Source organism: Helianthus annuus, chromosome 11, assembly GCF_002127325.2.
Source record: "Helianthus annuus cultivar XRQ/B chromosome 11, HanXRQr2.0-SUNRISE, whole genome shotgun sequence".
NCBI lineage: Eukaryota > Viridiplantae > Streptophyta > Magnoliopsida > Asterales > Asteraceae > Helianthus > Helianthus annuus.
The window spans coordinates 165069272-165084837 of NC_035443.2; the positions used below are offsets into that span (position 1 = coordinate 165069272).

The following is a 15566-nucleotide window of genomic DNA, read 5'->3' on the forward strand; positions in this document are numbered from 1 at the left end:
CAAGCTTTTGGATCCTTGAGGGGACATGTTGTCCGACTGGTCTCACGGTGCTGTAACTTTCAGATATGAATAAGAGACCAGATTATAAGTGATTGCTCGGTGTCGTTTTTATCTTCTACTCATTTCTTGTCACCGAACCGATCATCTCAGGACCAAAGCTCCGTCAAACTCACCGGATCCTGGAATCATAATTGGTATCAGAGCTACGGTACCAATTCAATCGATCTAACAGTTGATTCAATCACCTACGCTCATAGTTTTTGGACTTGTAGGGAGTTTTGACGTTAAAACATAGAAAAGATAAAATTAAGGATCAATTCAGGGATAAAATTCAAAACTGAATCATTCTGTTCGTTATTGATTTGTGCACAACCTTGTGAAATTTCATTATGAAATTCAAAGAAATAAAGATTCTGGATCGAAAAAAGTAATTGAGAGTGTTTTTGAAAAGTTTGGACATGTGTCAATGGATGTACCCATCCAGACGGATGCACTCATCCGGATGGACAACAGATACTCATCCGGATGGACAGGAGACTCCATCCGGACGGATAGACAGAAGACTCCATCCGGATGGATCAGCATGTTCACATCCGGACGATGAGGTGGGGAAAAGTACATCCGGGCGGATGAGCTATAGACACTCAGGGGTTTCAAGTTTATTCGTTCCAAAGTTAAACATGATGATGGGATCACAGGTTGTGGAAATTAGTGGGGTAGTCATGATACTGGTGCAAAACTATTATATTCCAGGGTATCTGACTATTTGTGGGCCAAAAACTGTTATTCCGCATAGATGAAAAACCGACGTCTGGTGGCAGAACTGTTACATTGTTCATAGATTCGAGTTTTTCAAAGATGTTAAAAGACTGAATTGCTCAGTTTGAGGGGGAATTCAGTGGTAGAGATGTCAGAATTTGCAAAAATGAGGGGGAATAAAAATTTCAATGTCATATGTTGAAATTCTGGCATTTTTGAAATTCGTGGCACTGCAACAGTATTCGGGTGGTTCCGACTTCAGAGTTGTCTGGAGATGCATAAGATCTGGATTCGTGAATTTGTGATCATAGGAAGTTCAGACTCTACAGATCAGGGTCAGATTGATGTCTTAGGGTTTGAGTCCCGGGTCTTCGTCAAGACGATTAGCAGGATTAGCATCATGATATGATACTTATAAGATATCACAGACGTGTGATAGTCTAAAGTGTCAGTATGGTAATCTTCAAGAAGATGAATTGTTTTTTGGACTAACCGCCAGGGAATGATGATGTTTGTTAGTTAAGTTACTGCCGGAACTAGCGGAGAAGACTATATATCTGTTATCATGACTGAAGAGGAAGAATGTGAATCTGATCGTGGATGAATGTTTTTGAGATCTGAATGCGTTACCAGATGATTCGTTATCCAATGAAGATTTGCTGATTGTGGAGAATACTGGTTACACGGATCAATCATTCTTACGGTGCTTAAAAGTGATCACGGAAAACGGGATATCAGATCTTCAGGGGGAATTACGGATTTGAAGTTTAACCAGTGGGGTGTTTGATGTTTCTATCAATTGCCGGTTGAGTTTTTGTACATTCTCAGATCGAGCAAGCGGAATGCGAGATCGTGTTGCTGAAAGGTTATTTCAAAAACTGAACGCGGATGTGGCTAAAGCTGAAACAAAGAATGCGGCAGTGATTAGTTTCAAGTTGGTGATTGTTCGTGAAGATTGCAGTTTAGCAAATCAGAGGAGAGTCGTGAAGTGTGCCACAAAGACCTGAAGATTAATATATAGGGGGGAACGTGCTCAACATTGTCAAAAGCAAACCCGGATCATCAATCGAGGGGGAATCTATTGAAGATTTCAAGATGCCTGATTGAAGTTGCAGAAAAGTTGAAGATTGCAGAATATTCAAACACAGCTCAAGGCTTTGTGACGATTCGACAGTGACAGCCAAGGTGGAATCTATTGGTGCATATTTCGTATGCCAGCCACTGTGCGAATAGCTAGATAGAGTGTGTGTTGAATATTGTATAGAATAGGATCAGTTGGACACGGTGTTGATATTGTAAAGGTCCATCCGGACGGATGGACAACATATAAGTCTAAACCCCATCCAGACGTATAGGTTATGACATTGTAAAGGTCCATCCGGACGGATGGACACTAGCTCATTCGGACCGGATAGGCTGTTGCCTATAAATAGGGAGTTGGGGTTCCCATTTGGACAAGCTTTTGGATCTCTGAGGGGACATGTTGTCCAACTAGTCTCACGATGCTGTAACTTTCAGATATGAATAAGAGACCAGATTATAAGTGATTGCTCGGTGTCGTTTCTATCTTCTACTCATTTCTTGTCACCAAACCGATCATCTCGGGACCAAAGCTCCGTTAAACTCACCGGATCCTGGAATCACAGTCCTCCTCGGCACGGTGTGAGGTTTGTCAAACCTAATAGCGCTATCAACTAATACCCTGTTCGCCAAACCCGACAACTAATCGGTATAATGTGTGGGGACTTTCAGATAGAGTTCGTTTAGTCCGCTAAAGACATGAAGTATAAACTATCACGTACCATGTAATTCATGTGGAGCCATACATGGATTTATAACAAAAGCCCAAAGGTGTACAGTGTGAGTGTGCGGCCCAACATAGGTGTGTAGTTACATATAGTGTGCGACACACATAAGAGTGTGCGGTACGCATAAGTGTGCGCCATCATAATAGTGTGTGGTCATGCATTAAAAGGTTGTACTTGTGCAACATGTGTGTGTACCAATTAGAAGTGTGTGGTTAGGGGTGTATGACATACGTATGGTGTGCGGTCCAAGGGAGTGCGACTGTGGGTGTACATGGTGTGGGGTGTTACAGTTAAACCCCGCCGTAAGCTATGGTTCTCAAACGTAGCCTACGGTGTCGTCTTTCTGGTCAAACCAGTAATCATCCACGTTTACACGATGATAACGAGCATAATCAGAATACACAAACTTTACATTAATTCTCATGAACCCTAATATCATACTGAATCATCCACAAATAAATCTATTAATTCATCATCATAAGAAATCATTAATTAATCATTATCAACAACACCTAATTTAGATCTATGAATACTATATCGCACGAAATCACTAACACACCAACATCATGCAGCCCTAGTTTATCAAATACATCAAGAACAAAAATACAATTAGACCTAATAACTCAATTATTGCCAAGAATCATCAACATCTTGCAATCATACGAAACCCTAGTTATTGATCCGACATTTATTTGATCAAAACATTATTGAAACTTGATTCTAGCAAAACCCTAGATCATAGTTGTTATCATATCAATAACATCAATCACCAAGCAAGATTACAGCCAAGTAAATCAAATAAAACTTAATTAAGACAATGATAATTACACTAACCAAGATGTATGATACAAAAAGGAGTGCTAGAACGAGGAAGATAGAGTTCCCGGGGAGAGAAACGGCCCTCGATCACCAAAGGGGAAGAGAGTGAGTGCTAGAAACTGCCGTCAATGATAGGGAGAGGGCTAGGGTTTATTATTTCTGTGTTTTAAATACCAAGGGAGTCGCACACATAATGCATGCATGTGTGCGGCTCTACTTGACAAGGGTTTGGGCCCAGTTGGGCTTCGAAGATTTGGGCCTGTAACAAACCAGCTGAATAGAAGGAGTATGCGGCTGGGGAAGGAGTGCGACCCGGCGCTAGTGTGCGGTTGGATTTTTATATACAATCTACACATTTAACATTTAATATTCAACAAACGCACAAACATCCAATTATAATAAATCATATATAATTAAACAAGTTTACATAACGTACACATAATGATGACGTATAATGGAATATGAAGGGTAATGATACAGAGTTAAAGATCACGAGATTAGACGATGCTAACCTCGAAAGTACGGGTTGTCACAAATGAAGAACCGCCACGAGTTGTGGGAACTATAACAACTCTTACTTTCCGCGCGAGTTGGGTTGTTATTTTTTGCACAAACATAGATGAAAATGTTATAAACACATCTGTAAAAAAAAATTAAAGAAATTGTCGAGTCGGTAGTTATGCATGATGTAAATTTTGTTTATGGAACGATGACATCACTGATAAAAATTTTTTACATCGATGTAAATTTTTGAATGCGACATTTTTTTTCTGGAAAAATAATTTTTAAGACTTTTGAGATTAAAAAAAAAACATTTGAGAAGATCTAGTTCTCATGATTCTCACAATTTAATTTGGTTCTCATTTTCCCCTTTACCTATACATATACACACTTATAAGCCGGTTCTTATAAAAGTCTTATTTAAGGAACAATGAAAAGGGTGCATCAATGGGGATCCAATCTAAGGTTGAGATTGTTGCATTGACAGTTATAATTAATAGTAAGTTCAAGTATCTACGGAAATACAAAAGTGGAATAAAAAAGCTGTTACTTGCGTTGCTTTCTTTTCAAGTTTCTATTAATTTTTTATCCACAATATCTTTAATTATATAACAAAGATGAATTTGCAAATGATAAATACAAGTTTCCTATCTTTATAGGAATCAATGGGAGAATAAACTGGAGTGTTGCGATGCTGGACGTAATTGAAGAAACTTTTTATTTTCATTTGATTCCTATATATAGTTCTACTTCTTGGTTTGAAAACTAGGATAGATTTGTGGAAAATAGCTGGATCGGATGAAGTGCTATATAGCTAGAATATAAAGATTTCTCAGTTTGTTTTTGAAAAAAAAAAACATACTATTAAATTCATTAGTTTTCTCTTCTTTCAATTTAGTATAAGTTTTGCTATATAAATTGTTAAAAAATTATGTTTTTTTTTAAATTGTCGTTAGACCATGCGCAGTCGTTGGGGTGAATAATGCCCCACCCTAGGGCGTTTTGTGCCATGTGGCAGCCCAATCAGCAATGGGATATTATTGGGCGTTTTTACAAAATGGGTGTAGTGGGAATGTGAGGCATTATGTTAAATGAGATGTAATATAATTAAATAAAACAAAAAACCATCAAAAAATCTTATTGGATAAAAAATAGGAAGATGGAAGATCATTGGTCAAACTCTCGCCCCAACCGCGTGATTCAAAACACGCCAAAACCAACAAAAGCTGAAACACGCCAGGGGGCGGTGCTTGAGCGGAATCGGGCATTTTTTGTGAGGTTTTTTGAAAAAACCACGCCTCTTACAATGGTATATTAATCAACTCAATTAAAGGTGCATAAAGTAGTGAAAGATGTTATGCACCCTTGCTTATTAAATGATGTGCATCTAGGAGCATCATAACCCTTTAAAATTTATTAAGTTACTACAATGTTATAGTTGGTTTTGATAACCCTTTAAAAATGCGTATCTAGGAGCATCATAGTAACCCATCATATTCTCTTATTTTTAAAATTTAAGATAAATGTCTAAAAATTATCATTTTTTACTCCACACCAGAACTACCAAATCTACACCTTGTTTTATAATTTGAAAAATTGCTACAGTCATTTTTTATATATAAAAAGCTACTATCATCTTCCATCAAATTATTATGAGTGCATTAAAACGAGGAATATAATAAAATAAATGTTTGTACGTATGATAAAATAAAAATGGTGGATGAAAATTGAGATATTTTTTAAAATGAGTGATAAATTTTGTAAAGAATGAATATAGTTAAATTACACCGTAGGATATGGTGAAATTGTGAATCCAAAGTTAAAATGCTACCGAATTTGAAAGATGCATCCAAATTCGAACAATGATAGCGTTCAAACTCATTAGAACAATGCATCCACAATTGAAATGCTACTTTAATGTTGTAATGTTTTGCCAGACAAGCTTATAATGCCTTCAATGATGCATCCAAACTCCACATGCCTGTTGTAATGGTGTGTCCAAAGTTTACAAACAATTTAGATTTACATAATCAGATCACTTAGTCAAATCCGGTAGCTTGTGCTTTAGGTTTTGCACCCGAAAAATATAGAAATGAGATTACAATTCTTTTTATTATATAGGGTAAGATTATTGTATAAATATGTTTAACACACTAAATATGAGAAATAAAGGAGAATTTTTTTTCTTAGTTTTTTTCCTATCTTGTGAATCACGTATTTTAATCCCATAATTAAAAAAAATCGTGTATTTATACTAGTAGAGTAATTACGTAATCAATCTAGTGTAATTGCACATAATTACTCTATTAGAGTAAATACACGAAAAAAAATATTTTTTTATATTTTTCAACTAAACATAGATGGAAAAAAAATTCAAAAAAAAAATTCCTTTATTTCTCAATTTTAGTATGTTAAGATTCATTTGTATTTGGTCTTTACCCCTATTCTATATTGATAATTAATTAGTGCATGACATTCGAGTGTATTGGTGATTAATTACTGCATGATATTGTAATACAGTCATATGTAAAAAAAAAAAAAAAACGATTTTCACATGTACTCTAACTTCCTAGAAAATTCGACAAAAAAAATTACAATTCTAAATTACTATTATTGTCGGTTTCAAAATAGAATTTCACCTGAAATATTCATAACACATTCTAAATGTTAAATGATTAAAACTAAACTCAAAAGATTGTTTACATACCATGGCGGCCACTGAATTATATGTGTTTATTATTTTTAATATAAGTCAATCGTTACCTATATTTATAAAAATTAATTAAACTTATAGTGATGGTTTGAAATTGTTCATGGGGTTTCTTCAACGACGTATACCAATCAAATTTGAAAAGAACGTGTTTCATATTAATTAAACTGTAGAAAATTTCCCTAAAAGTGGTGTCAATGATTTGGTCATGATTTACATGGAATTTGATCAATTACTGGTGAAAAATCCCCAATCAACAGGCATATTATTCATCAACTTTAAAATTCTATTGTTTTGAATTTGAATACGATTATGTTTTAAAACTCAACGAAGATAAATCATTTTAAAATAAAATATAATATTTTTAATCCTAAATATGACTATTTAAAATAAAGTGAGGATAATATTATTATACTTTTGACAATACAAAAGTTACTCAAATTAATATCATTATTTAAAGAATACAAACTTGATACATAATATTATACAACGCCTTTATGATGTACATAATTAAAATACATAAATCCATAAAGTTGTGTAAAAATTATTTAGAAAATGTTTTGCTTTCAAAACAGAAATGAAATCCAGGTTTTACACCTTGAAATTCATTGACAAATCTTTAAAAGCCATGGAAAAGAATATAGGCCTAAGAGAGGGATGATTTATATAAAAATAAACATATTCATCCACTTAATAAATAAGATACTGCACTTATGATATAAGTATTACCATGTTAAAGGAAAATTGAAAATGGTTAAGGTGATTATCATAAAGTGAGTCAATAAAGACTTGGATTAATGACTTAATGGCATGGTTGTAGATGAGTTGCGTAGAGATGAAACATACTAGCTTAAACTTGACTTTTTATTATCACATGTTGAGACGAATGTCTAAAATTCGAGCTTGTCTTGAGACTAATTTTACAAGTTCAAGTTTGGCCATACGATTATCATGTCTGTTATTTTAATACTTTATATTTATATATATATATATATATATATATATATATATATATATATATATAGTTACAACTATGTTATAAATATTATATTTTGTTTTCTCATGACCATTATATATACGTAACTATATTTATTATGCAATCATATATTGTATTGTATCATATAAATCTTTTTACATTTTAAATAAGTTTTTTTTTTTTTTGAACAAGCTCATCTAGCGGGCTTCGTCAAATCAATTTTCATTTTAAGTGGAGGCTGATGGTACCCTATCAAAAAACAACACCCTAAGTTACTTGACTATATCAACTTTCCTAACAAATTGTAGTAGATTAGAGTCCTGTGTTTGTGAGAATTGTAAGTAATATTCTATTGTTATGGAGTAAATGTCGTCTTGTTAAGATCTAAGATATACTATAAAAGAATCGTTTGTTTGTACACTACAAACAACCCTTTGGTAATCCAAGATTATTTAATTGATGAGCTAACTAATTATGAAATCATTATGTCGTTAACATTTGATTTGAGCATTCAATTTATTTCTTAGTTTTTTTTAATTTCTTTTTTGAGCGACAAATGTTACATAACACTACTCGTAAATTACACCAAATTTTACCCATGACAAGAATTAAACCTTGATCTTTCATCAAGAGGCACAAAACCTCTATCACCCAACCAAAACGGTGATACCAAAAATTTAACTGATTATCTAATTCTTTAAAGATAAGATCCAACAATGAGTATATTTATAATTTTTTATTCGAAAAATTCAAAATCGTCCTAGAGATTGTGATAAGTGGCCAAGTGGGCATGCAACTTTGATAAGACATCATATTAACAATCATTTAATCAGGTTGCTATTTTAAGAAGTCATCTAGGTCTCTTTTTCATATAATTTTAATAAACAGTAAAAGGTATTAACAAATCAAATTAAAAAAAAAACTAGACACCAATTTAGAATTCCAATACTACCCCTAGAAAATTTAGTCAAACAAAGTACCCATAGGCCAAAACTTAGGAAGGGTAATTCCCTCTATAAACTTTCATTGACGCGTATATTAGGAAAAAGTCAACCTTCTGACTCTCCTCCATTCAACCTTTCAGAAACTCAATATTCCTATAAATACAACTCAAAACACTCAAAAAAATGAAAATATTCGAATTGCAATAGTTTGATACACATAAAGTTCAAAAGACAAGAAATAAACCGATGGCCGGAGGAGCCGGCTCGTTGGAGCAAACGCCGACATGGGCGGTTGCCACTGTGTGTTTCGTGTTCATCGTCATCTCTATTTTTATCGAACAAATCATCCATATGATTGGACATGTATGTATAAATTATGATCACTCTTTAAAAAAATCTTTAAATGTTTTTAAGCTAGCTTAATATTTTTATTCAATGTATATTTGGATATGATATTCTTCTTATGTTTATATATAATTATATATTGTAGTGGCTCAAGAAGAAACGAAAGAGGGCACTATATGAATCCCTAGAGAAGATCAAAGCAGGTATTAATTAATAACTATGAACTATACTAAAAAGTTATTAATGGTTTAATAAATATTGGTTTTGAGTTATTGATATACTAAAAAAAATATAAATGGTTTTATAAATATTGGTTTTGAGTTATTGATCTATGGTTTTGATATTGATATTGTAGAGCTTATGTTATTGGGGTTCATATCGTTGCTTTTAACTGCGGGCACAACTCCTATTACAAAGATTTGTATATCGAAGGGTGCTGCCGCGAGTTGGCATCCATGCAGCCGAAGCGAAGAGGGAACAACGGAAGAAAATGGCGTAGAGAGTCGCCGAAGACTACTCACTTTGTCAAAGATGGGCGAAGCTGCACGACGGATTTTGGCCGGAAGTAGTGGTGAAGAGAAGTGTGAACGAGAGGTATGTAATATTTTTACATAAAAGTTGTACCATGTAAAAATATGTCACCTTTATTTTTCTTTTAATATTTTATCAAATTTGAGTTCAATTATTCATTAACGTATTTCATTTTGAAAAATATTGGGAATTGCTTGTGATGCAAGATATGTCAGGCTAAGAAATCAAACTTTATTATTCGTCAAATTATGAGAAAAGTTTCACTTGAACTTCTATTAAAAAATTTTATTTAATGTTTTTCTATATGCTTATGTAATAATAGGTAGAGGATTCTGTACATTAATACAGAAGTGTGAGAAGTGTATTATAATACTATATATACCACTATATAACACCATATAAACACCATATAACACTATGTAACACTATATAACAAATATAACACTATAGTTTGTCGGATAGCATGTCTATGATAGATGTATAGCGTTACATATTGTTATATAGTGTCATATTGTGTTACATAGTGTTATATGGTGTTACATAGTGTTATACGGTTTTTATATGGTGTTATGTAGTGTTATATATAGTGTTATAATACACTTCTCACACTTCTGAATTAATGTACACTATCCCCACCCTGTAATAATAAATAATGTTTAAAAACGTATTTACGATTAATTATTTTTTTCGCCTAATTTATTTTTACAGGGAAAAGTATCGTTCATGTCGTATGACGGGGTTCATCAACTTCATATTCTCATCTTCGCTCTCGCCCTCTTTCATGTTATTTATAGTGTTGCTACTATCGGCTTAGGACAAGCTAAGGTAAATTTGATTGATCGGTTTTATTATTAAATAGTGTTGCATTCATGACTATTTGCAATGAATAAAAACGGAATACAAAATTCAACTTAAATACTTTATTTTTAGTAGTGTCACTTATTACATACTCTTGGAAGCAGAAGATTTAATTGTATTCTATGACATTATGTATAGATGAGAAGATGGAAGCATTGGGAGAACGAGACGAGAACTATAGAGTATCAATTCTCTCACGGTAAGAACTAAACAACAATCTAATATTGTAAAAAAAATGTATTCAAACAATAGTTTTGATGATTTGTTAATGTAATATACACACAAATATACAGGTACATGTGTATAGTACACTGAAACTTTTGAGAAACCATATTCAGATGACGACGTTTTGCTCATTTGCTAAAGTATTCGTGGTGTTGGACGACAAAATTATAACGTATTTGATTGTTTATATACATATAGATCCAGAGAGGTTTAGATTTGCAAGAGACACATCATTCGGAAGAAGACATATGAAATACTGGAGCAAATCTCCCGTTCTACTATGGATTGTAAGTCTTCTTAAAAGTGTTATTCTATACGTAAGTACGCTCAATAAATAACCACTTTATATACATATCACAGTTAAAGTAAATACACAAATAGGGGAAGGTTCATTTGAGAAGAAAATTTAATTGAGAATAAAAAGAACAAAAGGTAATTTTGTAAAACATTAAATAGTTTTTCACTTATCTTATTTATTATCATTTTTTGACTAATTAATTAGTCATAAAGACTATTATTTTCCACACTAACTTTTTTGCCTACACACATCAAAAGTTATCTTACATATTTCAAAATTCATCCTACACGTTGAAATTTATCCTACACAACTCGTAATTTATCCTACACTTTAATTTATTTTATTTTATTTTTTTGAAAAAATATATATTTTGAGGATAAATTAAAAATTATTTAATGTAGTTAGCTATTAAAGAGGACCATTACAAATTAATGACCTATGTAGATTTACCAATATACCTTTATAGTAACATTAATATTTATATTAAATAAAAAAAAATAAAGTATTATTATTGGTTGAAATTTTCTTATTTTTTTTCTTACAAAAAATTTATTCTTATTTGAACTCTCCACTATACAACTATATATATGTAAATCTCTTTTTAAAATTGGTTATGTGTAAATCATTATATCATTAAGAATCCATGAAAGAGTTGATACGTAATGTAGAACTAGAAGAAACTAAAGTCAGACTTCGGTGAAGACCCTCTACCTTTAAAACGACATTTATATCAACAAACTAAAACGACATTTATATCAACAAAGTGGCAAATTCGTTGTCATTAATGTTTAAGAAAGTTATCAATAACCAATCGTTTCATAACTAAAAGAAAATAGATATTCACGTGTTCAATTTTAGTTTGAGGCAGTAAGTTATTAATTTATGTTGTATTCTATGACTATGATTAAGAATAATGACGTTTTTTACTTTAAAATCCCGACAACTAAAAAATAAAAATTTCTCAAATCGAAATCAAACGTGCTTAATACATTTTTTTTAGTATTTCTTAAAATATTATCTACTCGATATGACATGACAATATATTTCATTTTTAATAAAAATAAAAATATCTCAAATCGAAATCAAACGTGCTTAATACATTTTTTTTAGTATTTCTTAAAATTTTATCTACTCGATATGACATGACAATATATTTAATTTTTAATATTTCTCATGTTCTTATTCATATTGTTTTCTTTTACAATATCAGGTTTGTTTCTTTAGACAATTTGTCCGATCGGTCCCAAAAGTTGATTATCTCACTCTTAGACATGGATTCATCATGGTAAGTTTTTACTTAAATTTATAATGTTACACGTCTCTACATATTGTCGTAAATTTGTCGCAATTTTATTTCGACCTAACTTGTTTTGTTATGGAATCAAGGCACATCTAAGTCCACAAAGCCAGTCGAGATTTGACTTTCAAAAGTACATCAAGAGATCGCTTGAAGAGGATTTCAAGACCGTTGTGGGTATAAGGTAACATGTTTGTCTACTTTAAAAAAATAATGAGTTCCTGTTTTTTACAATATTGAACTTATTTGTAAAATTATTTTTTTAACAGTCCACCAATTTGGTTATTCACCGTTGCCTTCCTGCTCTTTAATACCCACGGTAAGTTAATTATAACTGTTTTATATTTTATTTTATGTTATATTCGTATCTTTTAATTGATCACAAACTAATCATTTTAGTTGGTTAATAACTTAATATATAAGAAAAATAACTATAACATACATATGTTAACAGTAAAACTGTAACTACAGTCCCACTATAATTTGTATTCTAAATTAGTTAAACAGTTATAAAAATGTTACCTATTAAAAAAGATCTATTTAACCCAAGCCGATTATCATAAGGCCTATTAAAAATGTTACCTATTTATCAAGCCGATATCATCATAAGGGCTTTTAATAGGTGTAAAAGAATAGCATTAACCCAAGCCGATTATCAAAAATTTAGACCAGTTAACTTGAATCGAACTGATTATCAGAAATTCGAACATATATCGCACAATATTTTTAACATGACTATAAATGAAAGATAGTATGGTTTAGGTTTTGGGATAAATGTGTTTTAACATACAAATAGGCTTAACCTAAGAAGTGGAGGGAAACTTTTTCTTTTTTTGAATTTTTTCCAATCTTTTTAAGCACGTATTTTAGTCACATAATCTAAAAAAATTGTACATTTACAATAGTAGAGTAATTACTCTACCGGAGTTAAAAAACAATTTTTTTTTACATTTTACAACTAAACATCATGCTTAAATAGATGGGAAAAAAGAAAAAAAAAATCCTCCTTCACTTTTTTATATAAAACCTATTTTTATGTTAAAACCCATTTATATTTGATCTATACACGGTTTTTTTATTCATGGTCTTACTAGTACAATTATAAATTATAAATTTATAAAAAGAATACCCATTAAATTAGATAAAAAAAAACTTATCTACGTTATTTTAATGTTTTGGAAATAAAATCAACTCTTTCACAAAGTATTTTTCTTGGTCAAATAATTGACTTATTCTAATTATTCTTTTTTTTTTTCTCTGGATAGGGTGGTTTTCTTATTTGTGGCTACCATTCATACCATTGGTTGTAAGTATATACTTATGTTGTTTTATATGAGCTCAATATTATTAAATTAATTGAAATACGTTTGTGTATTAATAATTTAATTAATAAATTATAATTAATATGTATGCAGATAGTTTTATTAACTGGGACAAAATTGCAAGTAATAATAACGAAAATGGGATTAAGTATTATGGAAAGAGGAGAGGTTGTACAAGGTGTACCTGTGGTTCAACCCGGTGACGATCTGTTCTGGTTCAACCGACCTCGTCTCATCCTCCATCTCGTCAATTTTGTACTCTTTCAGGTAAACTTGTACAAAACGCGTCGAATGCTGTACTTAAAAAAATTGTATACCATTTGTACGTGCTGAATGACCATTTTGTGAATGCAGAATGCTTTTCAAGTGGCTTTCTTTGCATGGACTTGGGTAAGATTTTAAATTTCTAATTTTAACACTAATCAAAACTTATATATTTATTGTGAAATTAGTTAAAATCGAACCGTTGAAATCTCGAACCGATCTGATATTATATGAGCTTGACCTGAACAGGGGCGGACCTAGAATGATAGAAGGGGTAACCTCCGTTGCCCCTTGACGTTCCGGTGACACTCTGATGCTAGTGTAAATTTTAAAAAAAATCTGATGCTTTTTAGATTTCGTTATCCGTTTTTATTGAAACGTTACCCCTATGTGGATTTTCTAGATCCGCCACTGGACCTGAAAATTATAGTATGTATATGGTTCAATAATTTATATAGTTAGATAAGACATAATCATGTTGTATACAAATATGATAAAAATACTATGTAATATACTTGATGTATCCATATTATTTACATGTCTCTAAAGTATTATTTTTCATGTAAAACAGTATGAATTCGGATTGGATTCTTGTTTTCATGACCACACGGAAGACATTGTCATCAGCATCACAACGGGGTAAGTTATAAATATATATTAAATTTTAATAAAATAATTACATTTTATAAAAATGGTAATATTTTATAGAAATGAATTGTTGATTTTTTCGTTGGCTAGGGTGGTAGTACAGATCCTATGCAGTTATGTTACACTTCCTCTCTATGCTCTCGTCACACAGGTAATATATAAATAAATTATCTAATTTTACATGCTACAAAATTATAGTTTTAAACTTATGGTTAATACATGGACTTGTTAACTTATTTATAATTTTTGCATAAAAAACTAGATGGGATCGACTATGAAGCCCACAGTGTTCAATGACACCGTTGCAACGGCTTTAAGATCGTGGCACCAGACTGCTCGGAAACAAATCAAAAGAAACAAAAAGTCGGGTCAAGTGACCCCGATATCAAGTAGGCCCGGGACACCATCTCATGGCATGTCACCGGTTCACCTTTTACGTAACTTCAAAAACGACAATGATAGTTTTCAAACGTCTCCTAGAATGTCAAACTTCGATACTGACACGGATGGTTCACCCTCACCATCCTATCACAAAGGCCGGGACAGTAGTGAACCGTCCACGAGCCATCAGATAGAGATGGGAACCGTGGACCAGAGTAACGAGACCAACGATCTTGGTTCGTCACAAACGGTGATAGTTCCCGAACATGAGGTGACAATACAAGTTCCTAAAGAATTTTCGTTCGATAAACGAACAACAAGCATATGATAGTCTTGTAAGTAAAGGAAAACATGTAACCACTAATTTAATTTATTTTCTTCTTTTATGGAATTTGAGAAAAATATTGTATAAAATATTTACTTCTATTTTTTCTATCTTTTTGTGGCTTACTTTGTACGTGATTAAATAATTGAATGTTAATATAAATTCGAAAACCATCTCGGGTATTTGGGAAAACTGATAATACTACTAAATTCCTGACAAACAACCAGGCTTTATTTCAAATTCTTTTCTTTAAAAAATTAACCAAATAGAAGTTCCTCATCAAACTTCTAAAGGCAGAAAATACAAAAGATAGGTGAGTTAATTAGAATATTATAAGAAACCCTTAAATAAAATAAAGATATTTAGTTAATTATAAGAACTATATAAAAATTAATAAACAATAAATAAAAAGGCTTATACAAAAGAGAACTATATCAAAACTATTTTAAAGCCGTATAGGCTAAACCCAAAGCTGAGAATTTTGTGTTTGGCTTGTATTATGTCATAAAATTACACCCATATATTAGATCTTGAGTGCTTATGAAAATACCTTCT

The 15566-nt window shown here is 31.8% G+C and overlaps 1 protein-coding gene across 2 annotated transcripts; it reads left to right on the top strand.

The window, feature by feature from the left end:
- Positions 1-8694: 8694 nt before the first annotated feature.
- On the top strand, positions 8695-15190 carry LOC110884789 (MLO-like protein 6). Of its 2 annotated transcripts, XM_022132506.2 has the most exons (15): positions 8696-8880; positions 9008-9065; positions 9218-9456; positions 10102-10218; positions 10390-10450; positions 10675-10763; positions 11985-12059; positions 12161-12255; positions 12341-12390; positions 13337-13377; positions 13487-13660; positions 13748-13783; positions 14229-14296; positions 14396-14456; positions 14568-15190. In XM_022132506.2, the coding sequence occupies exons 1-15, from the start codon at positions 8764-8766 to the stop codon at positions 15012-15014; spliced, it is 1728 nt and encodes a 575-aa protein (XP_021988198.1). In that variant the 5' UTR covers positions 8696-8763; the 3' UTR covers positions 15015-15190. The 2 variants fall into 2 exon arrangements, with proteins under 2 accessions (XP_021988199.1, XP_021988198.1); XM_022132507.2 differs by lacking the exons at positions 14396-14456; positions 14568-15190 and having other exon boundaries at positions 8695-8880; positions 14229-14300.
- Positions 15191-15566: the final 376 nt, after the last annotated feature.